Here is a 27,796-nt window from a genome sequence, read left to right as displayed (position 1 = left end):
AAACCATTTAAAATGTACCATAAACAGCACTAGAAAGTCAAGGAAATAAGACCATTTTCAACCTCATATTTCAAAATTTTCTCAGTCTATGGCAGGGGACACCCCTCCCACGCCCACCCAATTAGTTTACATATATTTTTCTTAATTCCACATCATCTAAATATTTTTAAAAAGCATTAGTATACACATATATAAAAGCAAAAGTACATTGCCACTCATAAGTTGAGCTATAAAACACATCAATTACAATTTTTGTCACATGAATAAGATGCTTGCCCAATCTTCAAACATGCACAATTTTCGACTGTTGTGTTATTTTTATCAAAATCTTCCACCCATATGTCAGCCCCCCAGGAAACCATGTTCTGTATCCGCCCCTGTGCAAATAACTGAAAAACGTATTTTGTTTTGCGTTGTCTATTATGATAGACTTGCATGTTTATGTCATATGCTTTAGACATAATAAATTACGGAAATGTCACGTAATTTATACTGTTAAGATAAGATTAAAACCATTGTTGTATAGGACTCATCATAATGTGTTAATGAATGATATATAGCAGAGGAATAATGATATATAACTGATTTTATTTTGTGATTTTGCTAGCATTTAAAGCAGCTGAACTCCAGAAGATAGCGGAAAAACTGCCTTCTTGCTAATATTTCAAAAGCCCCCCCCCCCCTTAAAAACATTTTAAAGTCAAAATGACACTTTAAAATGTACATATTTTAACATTATTGCTCTGAAAACAAACAGTTCGCTTTTCCACTATCGGGAAATACCTTCCTTTATCATACCAAGGAATCTTTTCATCCGGGTTTTTTTTTCTAGTATCACGTGGTCGTTAAGGACAATATCGCTACATGTGCTCCGGAACGCACGGAATCCGGGATTTTATCAAACATATAAGTAAACGAATAACTGCTTTTGTTTTTATATTTGTAGTAATTCATGGCACTAAAATTATAATTGATTAATTATTTTATATATATGATGACCAATTTATCGATTTAACCTTTAGCTTGAAATGTGATAGGGGCCTACTAAATGACGAAAATTGATAAACGATCCCGGGCATACCGGATACCGGGATTTTCCGGACCACTGCTGTGGAATGAGACTAAAAAAGGATTTATAAGAGCACCACACTAAATACCGTATTCCGGTGAATACCGGACAATGCGCTTGAATGATTAAATATTGCCTTTTTTCCAAACGGAATAAACAGGTCTTATTCATCTTTATACACAGATTTATGTATGGTAATCAATGAAAAATGTAAAAATCGGCGATAAAAAAAAACGATATTTGTCTTTTTTGTGATCATGATTTCTGCAAGCGTCTAGAGGTACTGCTCCAATCAAGTATTGAGTTAAATCCCTGTTGTGACACGTGACCGTGTTTTTATATTTCACAACAGCAGATGTCAAGTGCTGTGTGGCAGCTGTAAAAAGTTGCCCCGTACTTCACTTCAGTGTTGTTATATTTTTCTGGTCCTTCGGGATCATTGATGCAAGCACTATTAAGTGTTGAGCATAGAGTACCGCTCAAGTCGGTGCTAGGGGCCGTGAGGGATGTTGCACGTATTCATTATCCCTCATGTACAGACTCAATCAAATCGGGTCTGCAATTCACTTGTAATTTTGTTGTGATTAATGCTTCCGAGGGATCACTTTGTTTCCAGATTTTTAAATGAATTATCTTTTCCTATTTATATTGGCTACTGCGTTAGTAACATAGTAGATTATGGAAAAGAAAAACCTTATATATTAACGCTTTTGTCAACATTCTTTCATGAATCAAGGTGTCAGTAATGATGGATTTATACAACAAGTAAAAAATTGCTGGGAAATGCAGCAATATGATTGTCACGGCGAAAAACAAAAAAAAAAACCCACACAAAAAAAACAACAACAAAAAACAGTTAAATATATTGATAAGGTATCTCCAAATAGCATTGTGTTGAATTGACATGTTAACTTGTTCAGAAGGTTTTAAAATATCATAATGTAACTTGTTACAAGAGCCGTGTTTATGTAGTAGAGCAGAATAATTATCATTCTTGTGTACTGCATACCTCTTGAGTGAGATTTATCCACCTACGAAGGTTCATGTTGATATCTCAAAGGCTTTTGTAGTTATGCTCTGGACAAAGTATGAAAAATAACAAAGGGCAATAACTGAAAAATAATGCACGGTAGGTTAAATGTCTTGTGTGCTGCACTCCTCCTCAATGAGATCTATCCACCTAATAAGTTTCAAGTTGATACCTCTAACACCTTTTTGAGATAAGCTCCGGACAAAAAGTATGAAAAATAACAAATGGCAATAACTAACAAAATATAAAGGGTATCATTCTTGCGCACAACATTCCTCCCCAATAAGATCTATCCACCTATAAAGTTTCAAGTTGACATTTCAAAGACTTTTTCAGAGATATGCTCCACTCAGGTGAAAAATTTAGTATGGAAAATAACAAAGGGCAATAACTCAAAAATTATGAAGGGTAGAGTTATCACTCTTTTGCACTGCATACCTCCTGAGTGAGATCTATCCACCTTTGAAGGTTCATGTAGATATCTCAAAGGCTTTTGTAGTTATACCCTGGACAAAATTAAGTATGAAAAATAACAAAGGGCAATAACTGAAAAATAATGCACGGTTAGTTATCATTCTAGTGTGCTGCACTTCTCATCAAAAAGAGCTATCCACCTATGAAGTTTCAAGTTGTTACCTCTAACACTTTTTTAGATATTCTCCGGACAAAAAGTATGAAAATAACAAATGACAATAACTCAAAAATTATAAAGGGTAGAGATATCATTCTTTCGCACAACATTCATCCTCAAAAAGATCTATCTACCTATGAAGATTACATTGACATCTCAAAGTTTGTTTTTTTAGTTAATTTATGCTCCACTCAGGTGAAAAATTAAGTATGAAAAATAACAAAGGGAAATAACTCAAAATTTAGGAAAGGGAAATAACTCAAAATTTAGGAATGGTAGAGTTATCACTCTTGTGCATTGCACACCTCCTGAGTGAGATCTATCCACCTATGAAGTTTCATGTTGATATCTCAAAGGCTTTTTGAGTTATGCTGTGGACAAAAATTGAGTTTGAAGAATAACAAAGGGTAATAATGAAAAAATATGCAGCGTAGGGTTATCATTCGTGTGCACTGCACTTTTCCTAAATATGATTTATCCACCAATGAAGTTTCAAGTTGATACCTCCACCTATGAAGTTTCAAATTGATACTTTTTGATATATGCTCCGGACAAAAATGTAGAGGGACGGACGGAAGGACAGACGGACGGATGGAGACTAATTCTATATCCCCCACCGTCTTTTCGGCGGGGGGTAATAAAACATTTTCTTGCTCATATCTAAAGGAAACTCAGAATTTTGCTCACAATAACGAGACATGAATTCTGAATGAAGTTTGATGTTGTGGTAAAAACTGATTTAAGGACCAAATTAAGTTATTTTACAACCTGGTATGGTGAATGTTTATTGTGAAACGCATATAGAAAAAACAAGTCTCATTTTAGAGAATTGCGCAAGAAAAATGAAATTATTCAACAAAAAAAAAAGACAATTTAAGTTCTTTATTGCAAATATAGAAACTTAGGAATGTAATGTTCAAAGACATTTTACACGTGAAAAGATTCACTCCGAGAGAGACATAGATCCGACATGGGAACACATTAGTCAAAATATGTCGTCCCTTCGTGTTTTCGCATTTTGAGACGAAGACGCGAAAATATACGGATGGCGTAAATCAGCCACCATACATAATCCATTCAAGGCGAATTTCTCAAGCATGTCGAAAGGATGTTCGGAAATGTGTTAATATAAAACGCTGATATTTCGTGTGTTGATAAAAATACTGTTTAGATTCTATATGGTTTTGAAAAAAAAACTGTTTCTATGTAACTTTTCACGGAAATGGGCTGTACAATGATTGCGTAAAAACAATAAAATGTCGGCTATAGAAATCGAAAGGCATTTTGTCACGTGACTCTTGCCCATGCTACCGAAAACTACCCATCACAATATCACGGCGTTGAGACGCCGTGAAATAAACCTAACTAGATCAGTGTTTACTGTTTACTTGAAATTATATTTCATTATTTTTTTTCATTTTACCATCTGGAGTTCAGTGGCTTTAATGTTCGGTATAAATATGTTCATAAAATCAGTTGTATCATAGTTTGGGGACCTTTCTGTTGAAAATGTGTCACATTTAAATCGTATAGATATACATGCACAGCGCGTTAACTGGAGTGCAGGTATTAGTTACCCGCACTCCAGAGCATGCCCATTGATTGGCTCATGTTTGCAGGGGTTTACATATTGTGACGGAAGAGAAAGGGAAAGCGACAGAAATATCATATTCAGATGCTCGTTCATTGGTTACTTTTTCCCGGGATTTCATATTGTGACAACAGGGAACGTGTTTTTATGTTTGACTATAAACAGACAATCCACACAAACACGAACATTAAGTAATTAATGTTTATTGCATACGTTTCGGCTATATGACTTCATCAGTGCAAAACAGAATAAAATTACCGGAAGCGACGTCATAGCGGAACACGCGTTTACGCGCAAAAAAACGTTCTGGCGTTCAGCGGCAAAAATATAAAAAAGGTAGAAACAAATATTAATGTAATAAATAAAGCTGGTACATGAATTAAAATGGATCAATAGTGATACAGATGTCTATCAGACAGTGTAAATGAAAATATGATAATAGACAAACATATAAATATTCATGTAACACATTAAAAATCAAGCAATACTTTATTATTTAGTCCATTTGGAATCATAGTATTTAATTTATGGATCCAAAACGATACTTTTCAAAACCGGACCATTTTGTTATCTATATTTTATTTAGGCAAAAATAAAAAAAATCTGACAATGAACACTTATTATCTTTTGATCCGAAATGGATCGCAACATGTGAAACTGGATTTACGTCACAATTTCTAATATCAAATCTATGTGTATTCATTCTGCATGATACATTTTGATTAGTTTGACCTAATAATAAACAATTTCAGGTTACAAATTAATAGAATATCCCGTTCCGTACTTATTGCACATGAAAAACAGCAACTAAAGATCAACAATTCATGATACGAATATTATTTTAATAAGCACATGTAGTACACTATTATCACAATTGTGAACACTTATTTCTTAAAAATTTTCGATTTCGGCATATCAAGAAAAAGTTTAAAAGATTGGCTTAAAGCAGCACACCTCAATAGTTATGTTGTTTTTAAACATCCAAAAGAATGTAATTGCCACATTATCAATGGCACTTACAACCTATGTAAATTACTATAAAGAGGTCAAAATATGCAAAAATAGTCTTTACTGCGCTTGTAACGCAGTAGAAATGAGCAATTCGGTTATTAATCGAATATAACATGTAAATGTTTACTAGATGTTTAATCTTCAAAACCTTTCCTATAATCTTAGTACATTTTTCTCAGGTTTGATTTTATCGAAATATTTTTGCTCATCCTGAGGCGAGCAGCTTTTATACATTATAATATGTTGTTTACAATTTGTAACTTTTATGACACCAATTATATTAGGTGATGGGCACGTACTGATACTGAAGCGCATGTTTGAATGTTATAAAGCTCATTTATATAAATACTTAGGTGTTTTTGTGTTTAATGTCATTTTCTTATAAATATTTGTATTTTATATATAATCATGCATGCTTGGGAGATTGTTAAACAATATTTAACCAGTAATTAGCTCAGAAACATATTCAATTTACTTAGAAATATTTAAAGTGGAACAATGCACCAGGATGACTAACAGGCAGAGATAATAGTCATTTTGGTGTAAAGGCTGACACGAGATCATGAGTTTTATACACATTCATTCAGTAGCTTGTTGTTTTACTATCTTATACATGTTATAGTATGATACTGTGTCAGTCTAGTTTAAGTATTTTCAATCATTCTAAATGTAGTGCAGTAATTAACAACACGTGATAAATGATAAAAATCAAACATGAAACAGGATAATAGACTATTAATGTTCTATCAAAAAGATACAAAGACAGTATGCGAATGCAGGAAGTCAGATGTAGTTAATTAGATGAACGTCATTTATCACATAAAGTGTACGTTTACATTCATATGAGTTAAATTAAAAAGGTGCGGTATCTACAGGGGATTAAAAATAATCATCAAATATAAACAGTGATTATTAATGATAATTAAAGAAATGATGATAACAACAGTACTTATTGTTATTTCAAAAGAAACACGAATGACAACCTGTTAAATCATCACAATATATGTTTTTGATAAGTAAACCCAATGATAAAACGATATTTGTATAAGTAAAAGTAAATCATTTTGTCCTGAGTTGATTTTGTTTTTTCTAATGTCATAGACATTTACGGGTGATGTATATTACTTATACGTTTGTATAGCAGAGGTCATCAAAACAACTTCGGAAAAATAAAATTACAATTTCTGTTTATTATAAAATGTAGAACCATCTTTACTTAAATACTTTCAATGTCTTTGATACAATATATTGATTGATTGTTACATAAGTTATTAAGATGTGATGTCTATTGTGTTATTTGTTATAATGTTTACATAATTGTTGCATATTGTTATACCAATACTTCATAATTTCTATTAAATATATTGCAATGCGATTTAATTTTGTTTTCTAGAAATAGTGGCACACTTCTCAGCTTTTATATTATGTTTGGTGTTAAAGCTTTTATCTCGTTTAACTAATTCTCCTTAGAATTGACAACACCGCCTAAATGAATGATACTACAATTTGCTGGTGTTGCAGTATTCATTCGACATTGCATTAAAATATTTGCTTCCAACATAAAGTAAAATGTTATATTGTGTGATTTACATTTGCCTTACACTGTCATTGTAGTATCCAATGTCAAGGATTTATTCTTTTTTGTGTGACACTTTAGGCTTTGATGGCGTTCTTGATTTAAAAGATAAAAGTATCAACAAGCGTAAGGAAGTATGCCGAGCTTGGACATTTTTCAAGGATCTAACATTGATGCGTTTAAATAATAAAGGAAGTTGTTAATTGCGTCCTAGAATACATGGACATTCCTTTTCCGTAGACTAGGAATACTATTTTCAGTGCGGTGTCGACATCTCACATTGAGATATTCTTATTTTATGAGCACTATAAAGACGTTGTTGTAGTCGTTTTTAATGATGACATTTTTATTATTTAAATAATTTTTTTTAGAGATCAAATGCTTTAAAGTGGCCAGTGAAGGCGATAATAAAATTGACCTTTTTCAATCATTGTCTGTCTGTTTTTTTGACATTCTTCAGATCAATTGACTATAATTTGCGTATGTTATCTTAAAAGGTTTATTTTCAATATAACCATAGGATTTGATTAAGAGCCTCATTTTTTATGACAAAAAAACACACCTTGTTTTATGACGATTATTTATCAATATACAAGTTTTAATACAATTCATTTATAATATGTACAATATCAAACATTGCCATAAACATTCAACTTTTGTTTTTCTTGAAACGTTCTCAAATTTGCCACTTGATAAATTGATTGAACATTAATATGGCAGCATAGCAACATTGAAACTTATGGGTTTATTATTCCTTTGTTCTATCACAACTTTAATGACAAAGTTATTTGTAAAAAGAAGATAGCGACAGTGGCATAAATAGTATCAGTAGGACAGTCAAAACCTTTGTTGGAAAATAAGTTTTTTACTTAAAGCAGCATGCCTACAAATACATGCTAATTTTCATGAACATTTTGAAAAAAACATTTAAAAGTAAAATATTGTGAAGTGATCAAAAAAGTTATTTACACGTTGCACACGATAATTACAATCCACGTTACTGTTTTCCTGACGCAGAAGAAATATGGTGATAAATACTACTATAGTACTCATTATTTGCAGAAAAGTCACATAGTACTTGAATCTGTAATCGTTTTTTTCCTTATATCATGCTCATCTGGAGGCACGCAGCTTTAAAGTTTATCACAAGCATAATGCTATTTTTATATTCAATGATAAAGCAGTTAGTACAAACAATTCTTACGGAATTATATCATTATTTTAAGTATTAAAAAAGTATTTTTGTTTATAAAACACACGTCTGGGAAAACATAACATTGCCGGACATTATTGTCAGCATAGCAACACTCAACGATCTCGGAAATGACATATCTTCAAAAACATGATGAATATAATACTCTTATATTTAAATAATAAAAAAAGTAAAATTAGGCCAGACGACTAGATGCTTAGAATAAATTCATGAACATGTCTGCTTTTTCAAGTTTTGCATATATGTTTGGGTTAAACGGCACTTTTTACTTCTTTTAAATAGTCAATCAATTTTTTAAGGAACTTATTCAAATGGTTTTAAAATTGAATTTACTCGTTCATATCTAACAAGAACCTGCTTTCAAGAAGAAATTGTCCGACAAAGAAATAATTCATAACATTGCCCCTTTTTGAGATGAGAATGTGAAAAATAAATGTCTCCCATTCGATATCTAAAAAGAACCTCCTGATTTGATTTTAAGTTTTTTTCAACATTCTTTTAGGGGGAAATCAGACCTATTATTCATGTCTTTCGTAATCCAATCAAGTTATTTCCGGACGAATTTTCCGTTATTTTGTTTAGTTATTGAAAACTAAAACTTAATTAATCACACCAGCCATTTGTTTAATAAAATGAAAACCTGTTCTATGGTTACTTACGTACTAAAGACCAAAACAAATGCACAATGACATTTCTAAAAGAAGTAGTATTTCGGATAAATACATGGAGTCGGTTTATGTTGAATTAAAGACATATTTCTATTTGGGACATGAAAACACAGTCAATAGTGACTACTTTTTTAATAAATCTTTTTTCCGAGTTAAATTATGAGTCTTTCGATCGTTGTGGTTTAAACATGTAACGCTGGTCTACAAATGGATCATCATCAGCGATTTTTTTCATTAAGTCCATCCACAATATGTACGTAAATGCAAATAAGTTTACTAGACTCACTACAAAATATGGTTATAATTTCAGTGAAAAACACATTACTAATAAAGCATTGTCTCAAATAATCTCTTGATGAATGTATCACGACAATATGCAATTATCAACTTAGAAATCGTATCTCCTATTTCACCGGCCTTAATTTGTTTGCAAACTGTTAATTATTTCATAGTTGAAGTGAACGTAACATTTAATAGTATCACAATTCCAAATAAATTGGCGTTAGATTTTATAAGATTTATAATTAAGATAAAGATAAAGAAATGATAAAGAGTGTGTTTTTTTTTAGTGTCAGCCGAGCAATAATCAGATATATTGATCACTATATCTGACAACATTTTGTAACAAACACAATAAGTCAATAGATAGAATGTGGTAACGCAATCAAAGATGACTTAAATGTGTTTGAATTGCACACAATTATCAGATTATCCGCAGTTAATTATAGTTGAAATCATTTGATCCATATGCCTTCTTTCAAGTGTTGGTGTTATTGATAAAACGAAACTTTTTGATAGACAAGTATAAATTGTAAATGTTCCAGCATATCATTAAAATGTTAAACATAACGTGCAATATCGTTTTAGATTGTGACTTAGTTACGATACATTAAAAAAAAACTCATATCACGATATATATCTGCTATTGATTGTAAATATTAGCTCTTATGTTGAGTGTTAAGAATCGTATCCTTCATCTTCCAATAAAACGACATGAAAACTGATATACATTTTATCTTAATATAACATAACTTAATGGTGCATGTCGGTAATTATAATTGCATTTAAAAGACATCACATTTGGGCATTTTTAAAATATATCAATTATGCTGTATAGTATTACTTTTTATCACACAAAACACAATACCTTTAAAATATCACGATCAGTTGTCATGTATATTATGTCATTTAAAAGTGCTAATGATTGTTAGCTCTTATGTTGAGTGTTAAGAATCGTATCCTTCATCTTCCAATAAAATGACATGAAGACTGATATACATTTTATCTAAATATAACATAAGTTAATGATGCATTTCGGTAGTTATAATTGCATCACACTTGGGCATTTTTAAAATATATCAATTATGCTGTATAGTATTACTTTATTCCAAACAAAACACAATACCATTATCTTGATCAGTTGTCATGTATATTATCTCATTTAAATGTGTGATTATACACCAAGTCATTTAATAGTCATCATTTTGATGCATGTAGTTAATTTAAGTAAATTATAACATGTCGATTATTTAATTTTAATAAAGTTTGACATTATACATACCTCCGGACACTGAAAATAGACAAAATAAAGAATTGTATCAATAGTCATCGAACTCCATTGATGGCTTTACTTGAAACACACCGATCATAGCATAAGGGAAGTATATTTAATTTGTCTAGACAACGTATAAATGTTCAATCTGCCACCGTCAATGCGGTAATTTATTTAGCGCATCATAACATGTATAAATAATGCATGTATTTTATTTGCTTGAAAACGTTCCAGTAGTGTAATATATCATATTATAGCAAACCAATTAAGGTAATTTATAGCACGTTTCTACTGATCTTTTTCCTTAGATTTAATTCCTGTTAGCATTGTTGCCCTGATCATCTAGATATATTATTTTGTTATTAATGTGGCAAAATGTTACGAGCGACACTACTTGTTTATTAAGGTTGTGGCAACTAAATATGTGCTAGTTAGCGTGAGAGACGTCGGTCAGTTAAGAAAGGTATAGAAAAAAAACGGAGAAAAGGAAATGCATCTTCGCATTTAATTACTAAAACACTCACTGATGTTTTTGTCTTTGTTTTTTTAGGTGCGTTACGAGGCACAGTGATTACAAATGTGGGAAAAATAATGATTCATAATCACATTGAAAGTATCAATTAACATGGTACTCGCACGTGAAAAGTGTGTTAGTTTTTGTATACTAAAACAAGTGGCTAAATGCGTATTTTCAGAACCAGAGTTCTATTTGTATGCAAGAATAGCAATTTCACCCGTCACATAACAACTGCAAAAACCATCGGACTTTAAATACCCACCCAGCAAAGTTGCACTTTGAAAACATCTATGAATCCGATATTTACGAAAGTAGATAGAATAATTATTTAATATTTTAACTAAAATATTGATGGACTAAAATGCGCGTATTTTTGTTTTCCGTATTTTAACATAAAAACAAATACAAATTTATTGCAGTGAACCATATGTTTCGTATTTTCAACGGTGTCTTGCCATGCTATTTTCTTCTGAATCCAGCCAAGACAAATAGTCTGTGATAAATATAATATAGCAGAAAAAGCAAGTTTATTTTAATAAAAAAATCAACAAAGTTCTGTTACTTAGCTCCTAATGGGACGAACAGAACTCACACGGTCAAATAAAGAACTTATTTCAATGTGATGAAAATACTTCAGTAATCTGAAAACAGGTTTTGCAAAGTTTGAAACATGTTGTTGCATGTTTAAAGTCATTCAATACAGTACGGTAAACATTGAATAATGTGTCATTTCAATATCACATGTATTTAACTTCTGGGAAAAATAAAATGTCATTCTTACGTTTTTATAAATGTTGAATTTCCTTTACATTTAAAAAAGGTGTTATATTGATAAATTGTTAAATATATAATTGATTTAACCATAGGGGTGTTGATTGATGGTTTATCCGTATTTGACAAGGGTATACTGGATAAATTATGACATCAAAAATAACATTTCATACATTATTTAAATGTCTAAGTTTTCATATTAAACCTTTGACGGCATTGTTTTTATGTAATATTTACAACATGAATCGTCTGTGTAAATCTTTATCAATCAAAACATGACAAACGGACAAGCTTAAAATACATAAAACTTACATTTCAGCTTTGATTCGATCGCCGACTTTCCACGTTTCTCCAGATTTTATACCGGATTTGCTTCCTGTAAACATCCTTAAAATATATAATAGATAACCTGTTTAAATAAGCGAATATGGTATTTGCTCATAGTTCTTTGAATCAATTTCGTAGACATGAGAATACAACTATGTCAAGTAAAAGGCTCTTATCTCTAAGCAAGTTTTGTTATAAGAGGAAAGTTTTTGTCGACACTCTTTTATATTGATACTGCATTAAAATAAATTGTTGTTAGTGCTTAGTTCACTGTAATATTATTAGCCAATTAAGCTCATTATGTTGTGTGCCAAGAAAATAAAACACGAAATAACAAAGATTTTTTAGTAAATGAAACGCATTCACTTTATTCACAGTGAATGAATTGTGACAAAACTACAATCAGATTGTGTTCATACTTTGATATTGATTGTACATTAGTTTCGAGTTGTATACAGTTGTATTGGCTTTTGATTGGATGCTCAGCAAAAATGTAACCAAACATGTCATTCGTTCTTGATCAATTACATACAAAATTAATTGGATAAATATTATATGCATGTCAGATGAAGTACAGACGCCGTGACATGATTATATGTTTTTTGGGGTTTTTTGTGTGTTTTTTTTCTTTATAAATACACCAGTTTGACACCATAGTCATGGTGTGACCATAAAATACAATATATATATATATATAATATTATATATATATATATATATATATATATATATATATATATATAAAGAAAAACACATCCTTAATTGAAGAAATTAACATCATTCGACACCTACTGAATGTGCAACAAACATACACAATACATGCGCCTGGTGTGATATAATATAACATGTGAATATTTTTACCATCTTTGGATTGTAACATAATACGTACGTGTATGCAATCGTTATTTTTACTCATAATACAGGACTTTAATTGAGGTCCTAAAATTATTTATATTTTAATTCCTTGCATAGGTCAGTTTGAACACTTATAGAAAGGTATGCAAAAAAAATTAAAAAAATAGGAATATTCTCAGAAATAAATTGGAAACCTGTTTTGATAGGTATTTTAAGCCCGATTTGAGTTAGAAGCTTTGCACTTCTTTCGGGTTTATTATCAAACAACAAAATGCACAATCAAAATCATGTTCATATTCAATAACGGACACGAAGTAACATTTCCATTAAATACGCAGTTCCATTTATCAATATAGCACTTCATTTTACAAAATAGACATGCTTAGCTGAAATTTAGATGTTACATAACATGTTTTAAATACCGATGCCAGTTTCACGTAAACTTAGCATTTTGCCTTCAGGGAACATTATCACTTTGGAAACTGTAGTATTAGTGGAGATTTCTTTTAAGATAGAAATGCGCTATTTTATTAATTAATTGTTTCATAACACATGTTCAATGTGTCTGTTAATTTTGCATTTTTATTTAGAAGTATAATGCAATCAATTATTTTTATATATATCGTACTGATATTTGACAGTATACTTATAAAAAAGTAATACTCGTATCAATGACTAAATTACAATCAAAGTTGAATGTTCTTTTATATGAGCATACTAGACACTTACCCTGTTTTATGTCAGCTCACAATTTACGATATAAAATGTTTAAGATATAATAATAAAGCTTCTATATTTATAATGTTTATAAAGAATTCACGTCATGGAATTACTATTTAACCAAAGGACATAAGATTTACTTTTTACATGAAATAACTAAAACCCGGACTAAATCCTTTCTGATTTTGTTTTAAATGTGCTTGACTTTTAAGAGAAGTATTGCCCAGTTGTTTCTCCTGACCCAGTACGTTCGTATGTTAAAACTCTTTATAATGTATCAAACTAGAAAATGTGTATTTAGTTAAAAGACAAATTGTTATTTTTATTTCTATTGATAACTTAATAAACATATGATTTTTTTAGTTAAAATTTTAAAAATATTGAATGTCATTTCACCATAGGGTAAACGAGGGATAATCCAAAATAACGTAAACTTTTGGACTACACACGGGCGGTCTAAATTGTGTAAACATTAAAATAAAAACAACAGAGCATTCAAATAATGAGTAAAAAATGATAAATAGAATATAATATAAAATATTGAGTACAAATTGCAAGCGCGCCGTACGATTCTATTACAATAGAAACACATATGCGACACATACAGATTTTGCAAAACTTGTTAAGAAACATACTTCACAATCCAAAGAAAATTAAAAAGGCACAATTTGTGGCCACATAAGTTTGATATACTGATGATATTATACCAATATTACAAATATGACAGATGAGATTTAATAGAAATTAGTTTCATAGTGCGGTGTTACCAGTGTTTCGAACTGTGAAATATATAATATCACAACACACGCTAAAGATGATTGATAGAGCCAAATGTGAATATCCGGAGAACAAATAAACTAACCGATGGGTTTTTATCAACAAGCGGCAGCCGGAGGGCACTTACGGCTCGTGTAGACACACCGCATAATATGAACGTCAAAGTTGTGGTAAATATTTTCGATCTCACGCCCTGCCATTTGGATTTGACGCCAATCAGAAACCTGACTAGCGTTGAAGCGGCCATGCAACAGAACGAATACCATTAAGCAATATGAAAACCTCGTGTATTTTGATATAATACTGACATATCTCTATCTTGTTTTATGTCTCCAATACCATAATATTTAATTATTATAGCAAACCTTCATAATTAGTGTACAGAGTGTTGGAAACATTCATTGTTCTTTAAATGAATTTTTAAGTTGTTTTCAAACGCTTTAAATGAACACACTTTTCACACTATCTATAAAAGCAATGCCTACGCACTCACACACTATCATTCTCATTCACGCTCGTGTATCCTCTCTCGCTTCTATCTTCTGCAATATGTTCACATCCATGGGAAGAAACAGAAAATCAATGCAGTATGCCACGCTCTCTGATCCCTTTAGAATTTATGTCAAGTTAAGGGTGTCGCATTGTATGACCAGCAATGGTTTACAGTAATTTCCCAACAAAATATTCATTGAAATGAAAGTAAGACAAAAACATTTAAACACAAACATTGAACAGATATTAGTCTGGTTCACGCTCGCCTTTCATCTCAAACACGGACGCACCTTCAACACTACACCCACACAATACGTTATGAAATGAGCCGAACGAAACGTTGTTCCGGCTAGCAACATTGAGCCCAATACTTTTAATTGTAAAATGTACTTTCTCATGTTATTTTTTCAAATATCTCTCTCGCTCACACGAATTTGCTTTGACGCCGTCATAACAATTTATGATGATATTATTTTTATTTACGATATGCTTTGAACCCATATTATCATCTCACAGCAAAAGCTCAGCATTATTATTGATCATCTCTCGTACGATATGAAATCGCTGATCTAGTTTGACTTTTTTCAGAATGAATTTGTTAGGTTCAAGACTTGAAGACAAAAGACAACTGTTTACGGTACTAATGCCAATTAATTACACATTCATTTAAACCTTAACTGTGTTTATCATGTTTAAGATGGGTGGACATGTACTTCCTAAATTTGAAAAAGAATGCATCGGAAGGTCATAAATTACAGAAAATATTTCAAGATTAAGTATTTGATGCAGATGGAAACCTTACTGTTTAAAAGTATGTGTTAACTAAACTGAAATTGTAGAACAAAATTCGAATAAAATAATACAGAAAAAAATGCTTATACTACAGAAATATTGTCCCAATAGTGTAAATACTCAAACATTAATTAAAATAATAAAAGAGACTAAGTTAAACATTCCTAACATACATTTAATAAGAATATGGTTGTAAAATTTCTTGGAAACGAAAACTCTCAGTTTACTTAACATTTTGCAAAAACGTCGTTAGTTACGTAAACCGGGAGACTCCGGACATGGTATTTATAGAAAATATAATTTAAATTGTTATTATTGTCAGCAGAAAGGTTTCATTCTAAATCATACATCAATAACTGTTTTGAATCTGCTAATACATTTAATGAATGAATTATTGAATACAAGCACTCAATGCATATTCACATTTGAGGAAAATTACCAAATGATGGGAAGAATAGTTTTGTTTTACATGTAGAGAAACTAGTGTATGTAACTAAGATACATCTCATGTGACACATTTAAATCTTAGTCTACTAAAAGCTAATGCTTAAACAAAATTGACACCTTATACTTTAACATCTGGTCAAGTACCAAGCAAATGACAATCTTTCAAACTAAGGTTTTAATTATAATTTGCTGAATAATGTTGATATTATCCATATATTGCATCTTTATACGTGTATATTATAATATTATGATAAAAATGAAAAGAAAAGAGTTTTATTTTTATTTTTAATAACCTTTTTTACAAATTTAATGATGTATATAAAGTCATACTACTATTTTCTTTCAATTATACAAACATCAGTAACTTAAAGACAGAACAAAATAATACATATTAAGACAAAATAGTTGTCGATACATACTTGCCGTCTGAATGGTATCCCCTGGAATATTGGCCTGACGCCCGGTAGAGAGATTGTCAGCGATAGTTACGCTCAGGCACGTACAGCCAATGAGGCTTAGAAATATAAATATATACTATCGCCTACGATTCTATTTTTATTTTCTTTAAACCTATGTAGTATGTGTTGGAAAATATAACAACACATCGAGTTATCAACCTTAAAATTGAGCACGTTTTTTAAAATTCATTTGAGATGAGCATGGGTGAGTGACATTCTTATTTATTACAAATAAACTCATTTAACACTATTTGAATTTAAATGAAAAAAGGACTATACACACACACTGTTGACAGAAAAATCGTTATGGTACGAATTATGTAAATGGTATACTAATGATATAACATACAACTATAACAATGAACGTGTCTTAGCCAAAATGGGTGGTCAGGTTTATTTGCATTAATACGAAGCAATTATGAAATTATTTTTTATTGTACCGAACTGACTTTATAAACCGTTCGCATATTTATACAATAAGTGATACCTAAAGACCCGCTTGTACCCATTCTTAATATCTCAAATTCAATAGATGTTCCACCACGTGCAATCTCCTTGAACACATACAATCCAATACCATTTTGTTCAATCGTAGTATAACTGTAAAAAAAATGTGACAAACAAATATATATGAGCCGCGTCACGACAAAGCCAACATAATGGGTTTGCGACCAGCATGGATCCAGAGCAGCCTGATCATCCGCGCAGCAGCAGGATCCATGCTGTTCGCTATCAGTTTCTCTACTTGTTAAAGGGTTTGTAAGCGAATTGCATTGATCCTGATCAGACTGCATGGATGCGCAGGCTGGTCTGGATCCATGCTGGTCGCAAACCCATTATGTTGGTTTTGTCATGGCGCGGCTCATATATTACTCGCATACATTTGTTGAAAATCATAATGCATAAAGAAAGATTATGAAAAACTGTTTAAAATCACGATTGCATTTTTGTTTTCATTGTGTGTCATTCGATGCATATTCGCTGGTATATCAAATATCGTTACTTTTTAGTATTTTTATAAATTTCTAAGTTAGCTATTTTAAAAGTTAACTTAAAGTACTGATGGATATCTTGTTATAAGTTACGTTGATTTAACTTTATTAATAAAAACATATTTTTTTGGTATTTTAAACTATTTTTGTAGCAATAACAAATATAATACATATACATTTTCAAATAAGATAACTATGTAAAATGTACAGGTTATTCCCTAATATATTTTCGGAGTTTATAGTTAGCAAACGTATTATATATATATATATACTGTTTATATCACTTTTAAATCAGAATTGATATATACATTTTGCACAACCATGTATAAGATATAAATCGAACATGTGTCAGATTTTGAAAATTATTTATGTTAATCGTTATTCAATCGTTATTTTTATTTGCACAATAGTACATTGTAAAGTATATGGAATTGCTTTTAGGAAAAAGTAATAATCAACATTTAACTTATATACGTACTTGAGACATTCGCCATCTATGATTAGATTTTTGCAAACTAGTTTGTTGTCAAGTAATGGCTGTAAATGAAAGACACAATCAATTGGTTGAGATAAATTTAATGAAGAAGTGGTCAATATTTGAAACATTTACAAGCAAAAGGATACATTACGTGGCATTATTTAATTATAAGAACCCTCGATTTTAGCGTATCTTAAACAAGCACAATTTGAATAAAACGTACATTGATTTGAATTAAACACTCACGTTACCTTCATCCGCAACTTTTTGTGTCTATCGGACCCTAGAGCCGTGCAAATTCGATGCGGTTATATACGCAGAAATAACCTTCGCTCTTTGTATGAAAACTTGTTTGCAGAAATACATCATTAACAGGTTGCTACGACAATACATGACTTTTTTAACACAGACAGTGACTGGCATTCTAAAATACCCTCGCACATTTCAGATAAATATTAATTACATGTCTGGTTGTTGTTTACATTCAATAACTTTTAGGTCTAGATATTCTTAGAAATCTGGTATAAGTATATAATGTTCCACTCAAGTGATACGGTATACCTTTTCTTTTTAACATGATTGCTAATATTTTGTTCATTTGCCATACAATATGTATATCGGATATACACTTTGGATTGGAATTACATTCCCGTTATATACCTAAGTTTCATTTGAGCTGACTTTAACTGTCACTTTATCTTAATGGTACATTTGCAATCTATGATCATTGTTTTATCTGAAATTCCTACAATTATTATCATTTAATGTGGCAAAACAAACTGCTTTTACGATTGGTAACTTGTTAGTAGGGAGGCTTACTGTACGTTTTGTATTTGATGCCAATATCGTCGACAAAATGTAATAAAGAAACAACCATTGCAAATTATTTCCTTTATTTATCACAAAAAGGTTGACTCTGTAATTATTTGATTTTTAAAGAAATGAAAATTTACTGCAATCATAACGAACTATTTTTAGATGACACTTTAACATTTATAAATATAATTAACTCACTTGAAGCTTTTGGAGCGCCTCTGCCTTCATCGTATCTTCTCTTGTACATTTCTCCGCCACTTCTTTTTCTATTACGATATACGTTTCAAGATAAGATAAAACTAGTTTTAGACATATGTAAACAGTATAATCTTGATAGCTTACATTGGGAAAAGTTCAGAAACATTAATGTAAGTAATTTAAATTGAATAAATCCGATACAAAATTTCACTAAATTGAATAGTATACCTCATGCGTGTTTAACATGAATAAAAAAACTTAGTAATAAAGGAAAGATAAAGACATTGCCCTAATTTCCGTTTATGCGGTAAATTGTAAAATGCCAACCAATCATCTCAAAAAATAAGTATTTACTAAAAATATTAAATTTAATTAAGAGATATAACTTACCAATCTGCTTGTATCTCATCTGACTATGCACATGCTGCATGAATGAATAATATGTTATGTAAATTAAAACATATCCATACTCATCATCTTGTTTCTTAGAAGTGATTGTATTTAAAAAAAATAATACAATTTTAAATATTTTGGAGAACAACAAAAGAACGTGTTATTGTGATATCAAATATAATGATTTCATTCCTTGATATGAATCACATCATTTACAATAATTGTGATATTACATAAAAATTAAGTAAGTTAATAAGTATATAAGATGAATGAATAAATAAATAGAAAAAATAAATTATTACAAATAAATAAATCGATAAATGATTAAAAAACTAAAGCAATTTTTTTAGTTATTTTCTTATCAATGTTTATAGCCCTAACATACTAGTCAGGTTGTGCATTACAGGCCAATTTAGCCTTAAAAGGTGCGTTCCCAATTGCTGTACCCTATACACACAGTGACTTAAAGGTCATCGGGATTTGTATTATCGGTGTAATTTCAGATATGTCGATACATACAATTTTGTTTACAGATAATTCTCCTGATAATTTAAGTGCTATTTTACTCAGGTGATAACATTCCTTTCGGATTTAATCCATAATTTCTACACTATAAAACACAGCCTTTTCTACGGACAGAAATGAAATTATTCAAATCTGAAGCGAAGTGTCACTTGTAAGACTCTGCATGTTTCCATATTTTACGTTTCTATGTATGCATATTTTGATCTTTTGTGTGTTGTTATTTTGCAATAAGGTCAATAAGTCAATAAGCTGTTTTATATGTTTCCGTGTTAAAGGTATATTTGCTTCAATGACATTCCATAAGCTCACAATTTGTTATTCTATGTTCATCGTATCTTTCTTGTGTTCTGATTGTAGTTCTAAACACTTCATATGCCACCCCTTTGAAAATGTCAAATGATCGTAAGGAGATATTAAAAGGAAAAGTGACTTGCCTGAGGTGAAGGATTACGAACTTGCCCTTCACCAGCAGAATCAATTTGCTTGAATTCATGTTGATGCTGTTTACCTAAAATGCATAAGTATTACACTCAAATACGATGGTTAACTATATATCTCAAATAGAGATAGCTGAATATCGAGCAACATCAAATATAAAAAAATGTCATTTGTTCATGTTCAAATAAAATATAATCGTTATATGTATCAGATGATCGTTAAACGGTTACTTAAATATGTTTAAATGATACACATTATTTTTGTACGCTTTTCATATTCTTAATAATATGACATATATCATAAAAAGACATTTCATTTTAAGTGAACAAAAGTACAAACAAGAGGGCCATGATGGCCCTGAGGTCGCTCACCTGTATATAGCCCCACCACCCACCCCCCGGGCCAATTTTTACCCAAGGGCTTTTATTTGTTTATTTGAACAAACTTGGTAGACACCCATAAGAAGATGTTTCATGCAAAACATCTAAGTTCTAGCTCATTGGGTTTTTTAAAAGAAGATTTTTTAAGTTTTTACTATACACATATAGTTAAAAACAATGACACCCCTCGGGCAGGGCCAGTTTTGACCCCCCAAGCTTTTATTTGAACAAACTTTGTAGATATTTACTTAAAGATGTGTCATGCTTAATATCTAAACTCTAGCTATTTGGGTTTTTTCAAAGAAGATTTTTAAGTTTTTGCTATACACATATAAGGAAAATCAATGACCCACGGGGCGGGGCCAGTTTTGACCCCAGGGCTTTTATTTGAACATACTTGGTAGACACCCATTAGAACATGTCTCATGCTAAATATCTTAGCTCTAGCTCTTTGCGTTCTTTAAAAGAAATTTTTTTAAGTTTTTACTATATGCATATAGGGAAAATCAATGACCCCCTGGGGCGGGGCCAATTTAGACCCCAGGGCTTTTATTTGAACAAACTTGGTAGACATTCCCTAGAAGATGTTTCATGCCAAATATCTAAGCTCTAGCTCTGACAGTTCTTTATAAGAAATTTTTTTAAGTTTTTACTATATGCATATAGGGAAAATCAATGACCCCCCGGGGCGGGGCCAATTTTGACCCCAGGGCTTTTATTTGAACAAACTTGGTAGACACTAACTAGAAGATGTTTCATGCCAAATATCTTAGCCATAGCTCTTACGGTTCTTTAAAAGAAGATTTTTTAAGTTTTTACTATATGCATATAGGGAAAATCAATGACCCCCCAGGGCGGGGCCAATTTTGACCCCAGGGCTATTATTTGAACAAACTTGGTAGACACTCACTAGAAGATGTTTCATGCCAAATATCTTAGCTCTAGCTCTTACGGTTCTTTAAAAGAAGATTTTTTAAGTTTTTACTATATGCATATAGGGAAATCAATGACCCCCTGGGGCGGGGCCAATTTTGACCCCAGGGCTTTTATTTGAACAAACTTGGTAGACACTCATTAGAAGATTTTTCATGCCAAATATCTAAGCTCTAGCTCTTAGGGTTGTTTAAAAGAAGATATTTAAAGATTTTTCTTTCGGTTGCCATGGCAACCAGAGTTCTGCATGGAATTAAATTCTTTGAACAATTTTTAAAGATGACCACCAAAGGAACATTCCTGTGAAGTTTGGATGAAATTGGCTCAGTGGTTTATGAGGAGATGTCATTTAAAGCAAAAGTTTACGGACGGACGGACGACGGACGGACGGACGCCGGACGAAAAGCGATCACAAAAGCTCACCCTGTCACTTTGTGACAGGTGAGGTAAAAACCAAAACAACAAAAATCAAAAATACATACTTCTTTCCGACAACTGTTCAATGAGCATCCCAATCACCTTGTTTTCTGTAATAGATTCAGCTAGAATTTTGTCTTGCATAAACATATACTGAGTCACAACATTTTTCTTTCTTAAACAATCCAAATTGTGCTGGGTTCTTTTTAATTCTGGTTTCATTAGTAGACAAGATACAAAGAGCTTGTTGGGTGTATCGCATTTCGACTCAAGTAGGTTGTTTTGGCGTGTCAAATCAGCTATCAAGTCATCAGTATCTTTCTGTAAATCGTCTATTTTCCTCTTGTCATTCAACATAACGTTTTTAGCCTGACTCAGAACGTTCTGCCTCATTATGTGTATACGCTCAATTACCTGGTTTGTGAATGCCTCCACGTCGCGAACGAATTGCTCATAGGACTTGGAAAGCTGTTGCCGGTTGATCGCTACCAATGATAAACTATCTTCGGCCTCTTTCATGTATTTATTCATCTCCTCTCTTAGATTTCTAAATTCCTGACTATTATCATAATCAGCAGCTTTGTTACGAATAAGTTCTAACTTGCATCCATTATGACATACAATTATGCATTCTCCGCAGCCAACTTGGTCATGCTTTGGGCAATAATATTTCACAATTTCTCCATTGTGCTCTTGACATGTTTCATACGTATCACCAACCGTTACTTTCATTGGATTCGACTCATCTACTGTTACTAAGGAATGATTTCTATTAATTTTACGTCCTTTGTGCTTCACAAAACATGAATTGCAAATGTTAACTTCACATTCTACGCAGAATCCATCGGCATAATTTGTTATATCATAATCTTCACACAAACTACACAGTTTGGCATTTGTGTCTTTCGTCACTCTTTTACCAGGAACTTCCATTATTTTGTAACAACACTCTACCTGTAAGTCTTATAAGTATAAAGTAGCATTCATAAATAACTTACATCTTAAATCATCTTGGCATATAGTGTATCCTTTGTAGATCAATTGTTATCTGTATATACAAACATACCTTTATGATAACACATCACTTATATTTCATGTTTATTGTTAACATTCTTTGATACTGTCATAAAAGTAGTGTAAAATTAATAAATAACCATGCTGTCAATACTTTATCAATGGAAGAGACTTAAGGAATATCTCTTTTGTAAGCCACTGATACTGTAAGTTTATGATTAAATGCTCACATGAAGCAATCTTAATTAACTACTTTATTGACTAGTGTGCCATTGCATTTTTTTGATGCAATATTCACCGGAATTTGACATATTGACCGTTGCTCGCTTGTCGGCATTGTTTTATGATATGAAAAGGCTAAGTTAAAAAAAGAACAAACAAAGTAAAGCGTTTTAAAGAAAACCAAACACAGAATTATCATGTTTTCATTGGAACGCGGAAAAAAGACGCACGTAAATAATATGACTTGAGACGTACAACAACCTCCCGAAAGCTGTGCAAACCAACGCAATTGATTTGATACTCATCTTTGCTTTGTTACTTTAATTATAATATTTTATTCAAGATATGTTCCATAAAAACAAAACATTAATATTATTAGTGTATGTGCACGCTCAATTTACGCTGTATGATAATTACATACGAGTCCCTTTCTAATTTAAGGTTAAATTTTGGAAATTCCAATTCTGCTAGTGATTATGATATTACACCCAGTGAATATTATTTTATGTATAGGTTAGAGTGCATATTGGGTGTTCTTCGTAAATAAGAAAGCTAAAAAGGAGCGGAGCTTGCGAAGCGACTGTAGCTTTCTTATTTACGAAGAACATCCAGTATGCACTCTAACCGGCTTAGTGCTCCGCCCATTTTGTTCCCACCCAACACATTGCGTGACGTCACATAGTAGCTAAATGTGTATAACCATATTTGAAAAACGGTAGCGGTACACATTTTCGGGTCACGTGTTTTGCATAGCTAATTCCCGCATTCTATGGAGGCGCAATGATTTCGATCTCCTCGACCAAGAACTGCTTCAATTCTTCAATGAACATTTCGAATATGAGAACAATTCTTTGACATTTACGCAACTAATGCAAATTCCTAGCCAGCAGTTGGTAATAGACGAGAAACCTAAGCCTCAGACCAGTAAATATTTTTGTCAAAATCTAAAATATTGAAATTAAACCTTTTGCATGCTGGGAAATTTATCGTCTGCTAGAAATGTCTTCTGCTTTTATTTAGATTTTATCAATTTTGCAAAGCGGTTCCCTCATAATTACCTGAAGATTATTGAATATGATTATGTATTTATCGCGAATTTGACTTGTTCCATTTGCATGAAATTTATAAATTTATAAGTTCGTGTTTCTTTCGTTTAGTTGTCTTTATATTTTATTCAGCACGTGACCATGCCAATGATGTAAGATTTGCATCTTCAGTTTCAGTTTCAACGTAATCAAACATTTTTACTGTTATTTTGCCTGTTTTCATTTCAATGAACCTCAATGCCGTAGTGACGATATACATGTGCGTGTACGGAAAAAAACGTGATGCGTAAATTGATTAGTAGGAGGAGTAAACTTCAAGATCTCTGCACATGCGTATTTTGCACTTTAGCGCTCTTTGAAACTTAGCTCCGCCTGCTTGTGTTTTATAATATAAAACGTCCAGTTTATATAAAATATGTTCTAATAAGATTTGAAACCTGAAAATTTAAAAATCCTCGTCGGTTATTGGCTTAAAAAATTGGCGAGCACTAAAAAATGTTATGATCACTACTGTTTTGGACCAATAAGATTGCAGATATATTTAGATCATAATATTATCAAATATATTCTACACAACCATTTAAAACGGCCAGTCATCGTAAAGTTGAATGAAACCACCCTTAATTAGTTAGTTTCCCGTACACGATATCCGTAATATCTTTAATTGCAAAATAAACAATATATACCATTAATATTATACATGTACAGAACATTATTTGTATGCATTTTTCTCCCACTCAAAACATCATTTTATCTTTATGCGGTATAAAATCAATAGACGTTTATGAAGTATTTATTTATTTATTGATATCTACGTAAAATGACTTACTTCTTTCTTAAATATGTTTTTCTGTCTTGTAAAAGTGATATTTGTTTGATCTGAATGCAAAACTTTCGTATTTCAACGTTAACTTATGATGAAGTCTACATAATGACAGTAATCTAGAATGACATATATTGTTAAACCATATATGTTAGGTGGTTTAAATGTCGTTAAAATCTATAATAACTGAGCGAAAAAGAGTATCGTATGATTCGTTTCACTTTGCGTTTCGAAATCGGATATATATTAAACATATATATTGCCTTACTTGTCACAAAATCTGTTAACCATTCATTATTAAAAGCAAAAACTAATACATGTGTAGACAAAATGACTGAATAGAATATATCTTAATAAGTTATATTCACAGTTGATATTTTGTATGAAAGTATGCACTGCCAGAATAATAATGCAATGATTAAAAAACATTATTAAATAACTATACGTTATAAGTCCTATAAAAAAGCACCTGCCACGTTCAATAACACGATGGCCTGCCTTAAAACAGGGCCAATATCTATATCACTTTTTCGGCCCCGGGCCGAAAAGTGATATAGATATAAAGCCCGCATTTGAAGTAATTTGATTGGCTAATAAAGCAGGGCCAAAAATGATATAGATTTCTGCAAGAAACTGGGAAATGGCAGCCATTTTGTTTTAACTCGGTCTATGTGTAGACGCCGACAGGTTGCATAAATGAAACAAAATATTCTCAGTTTCTAAACATTCACAGTCTGACATTTTGTTGAACATGTACAATATAAGTTACAAAATGTAGGTTTTCCATACAAACTGATAAAATGTAGTTATTTTTACAGTTGTTCTTTGTTATAATTAAAATATGTTAGAATTAAAATAAGAAGAAATATCCGAGGATTAAATATGAAATATTAAAAGTACATGTAGTTATTTAATAAAATTTTCAATAAATAAATGATTTGATATTGGCCCTGTTATTTGTCCTCGGGTCAGTCGTAGTGGCCCTCGGCCACAGGGCTTGGGCCAATACAACTGCCCTCGGACAAATAACAGGGCCAATATCAAATCACTTATTTATTAACATATAGCATTAAATATCGTCTTATTTATTAATAAAGTCAATTTCGTTAATAAACTATGCATTTCCTTATAAAATTTAATAAAGACAATTATTAAGTTTATCGGTTATCACGCTTGAAACTTATAATACTTTGTATGTGTGTCATATCAAAAATATGCCATGAAACTAGACTTGCGTTATCTTTTGATTATTTAAAACGTGCACGCTGTTTGCATAAATACGGTTAAAAATAAATGCTGATAATTGAACAGATAAATGTATGTGTTTAATTGAACAGATAAATGTATGTGTTTAAATATATATGCGACGAAGTATTAGAGTTTTTTTTTTTTCTTCAAATAAATTAGGTGTCTCAAGGACTTATATATTAAATAATGTAGTTAAATATTAGTGGTGTTGAACCAGTGGTAAAACAAAACGACCCGGTGTATTATTATAAGCTATTTTATTGATTAAAAAGGTGTGTGGTTTAAACCCTTTTTCATAAAACTTCCGGGTTTATAATCTATCATATAGTCACGTTTATACTCTTTATATATGTGCATCTATGAAAACGTTTAAAATCAAAACTGTAAGAACTTAGAAGTATAGAATGTTAAACTGTATTGAACAGAAACAAAATAGCATAAGCAATTTGGTAACTGATTCTCTTAGATATGAACATGATCATATGTCTGCGAATCGAAAAAATTAACAGGTAAAACAATAACAAAATTTACCTCAACAATTTCTCACTATATAAACATACATACAATAGCATATTGAAACAAAGACTACTATGCAGGAAAAATCGTTACAGAGCTTATGAAAAACATAAAGCAAACACTAATTTAAATCCATATAAAAGTTCTTACCTGTCGCTTTATAAGTTTTAAATACCTGTTTTGTACAACGAGTTGTCTGTGTTAACAAATATACATCTACTTTATACGCTGGGTGAATATCACTGATATACTTTAAGCTTTTACAGCGAATGTTTATAAAAATAGATTTTAAACTAGGCTAAACTTTCTTTCGTTTTCAAACGATACACACAGTTTATTTGAAAAGAGAAAAACACTTTGAAGGCAGTGTACTTTCGTCTACTGTTCTTATCCTAAACTGATTAGTTTGTGTTATGAAAAAACGTCTGATAAACTTACACATAATGTAAATCTTATTATTGCATATTGCTTAATTATCAGTAAATGGTTGTTATATTTTGAAGGTGTATGTGATCAATAAAGTTTTTAATGTAGAGTATAGTATTGATTAAAATATTTGCAGTTTATTATAACTTCTATTAAACTTCCTGATTGATTAACTACAATATATTCACGTTAATAGTAAATACCTATTTTAAACCATCGTTCATCACTCATATATATAAACAAAAAAAAACACAGTTAACAACGATAATTAATTTTAGTTTTCAATCAATACAGCATGAATGCAATATCATATAGATTCTTTCGATTACTTTGCTATGTTAAGAACTGAAGACAAGGCTTCGTCGGGACTTTGTTGGTGATTTTCATGTTGCTCTGTCTTCCTTTAGGACATTGAGTACTTTTGTTATGGTCAT

General features: G+C 31.2%; 1 protein-coding gene across 1 annotated transcript in view; it reads right to left on the bottom strand.

Annotated features, from left to right (window-relative positions):
- LOC132731545 (uncharacterized) overlaps positions 1 to 27,574 on the bottom strand; it is a 90,063-nt gene extending 62,489 nt beyond the window's left edge. The window contains exons 1-7 of the mRNA XM_060717737.1: positions 27,087 to 27,574; positions 22,133 to 23,021; positions 20,334 to 20,407; positions 19,372 to 19,405; positions 18,982 to 19,049; positions 17,968 to 18,026; positions 16,985 to 17,097 (exon numbers count right to left, since the gene is read on the bottom strand). Of these exons, the coding sequence (XP_060573720.1) occupies positions 16,985 to 17,097; positions 17,968 to 18,026; positions 18,982 to 19,049; positions 19,372 to 19,405; positions 20,334 to 20,407; positions 22,133 to 23,000 (1,216 nt within the window). The 5' untranslated portion in view covers positions 23,001 to 23,021; positions 27,087 to 27,574. The remainder of the gene's footprint in view (positions 1 to 16,984; positions 17,098 to 17,967; positions 18,027 to 18,981; positions 19,050 to 19,371; positions 19,406 to 20,333; positions 20,408 to 22,132; positions 23,022 to 27,086) is intronic.
- Positions 27,575 to 27,796: the final 222 nt, after the last annotated feature.

Source organism: Ruditapes philippinarum, unplaced genomic scaffold (assembly GCF_026571515.1).
Source record: "Ruditapes philippinarum isolate M1 unplaced genomic scaffold, ASM2657151v2 ctg4302_1_1_1_1, whole genome shotgun sequence".
Taxonomy (NCBI): Eukaryota; Metazoa; Mollusca; class Bivalvia; order Venerida; family Veneridae; genus Ruditapes; species Ruditapes philippinarum.
Note: the sequence above shows the minus strand (reverse complement) of the source record. Positions and strands in the feature narration are given on the sequence as shown.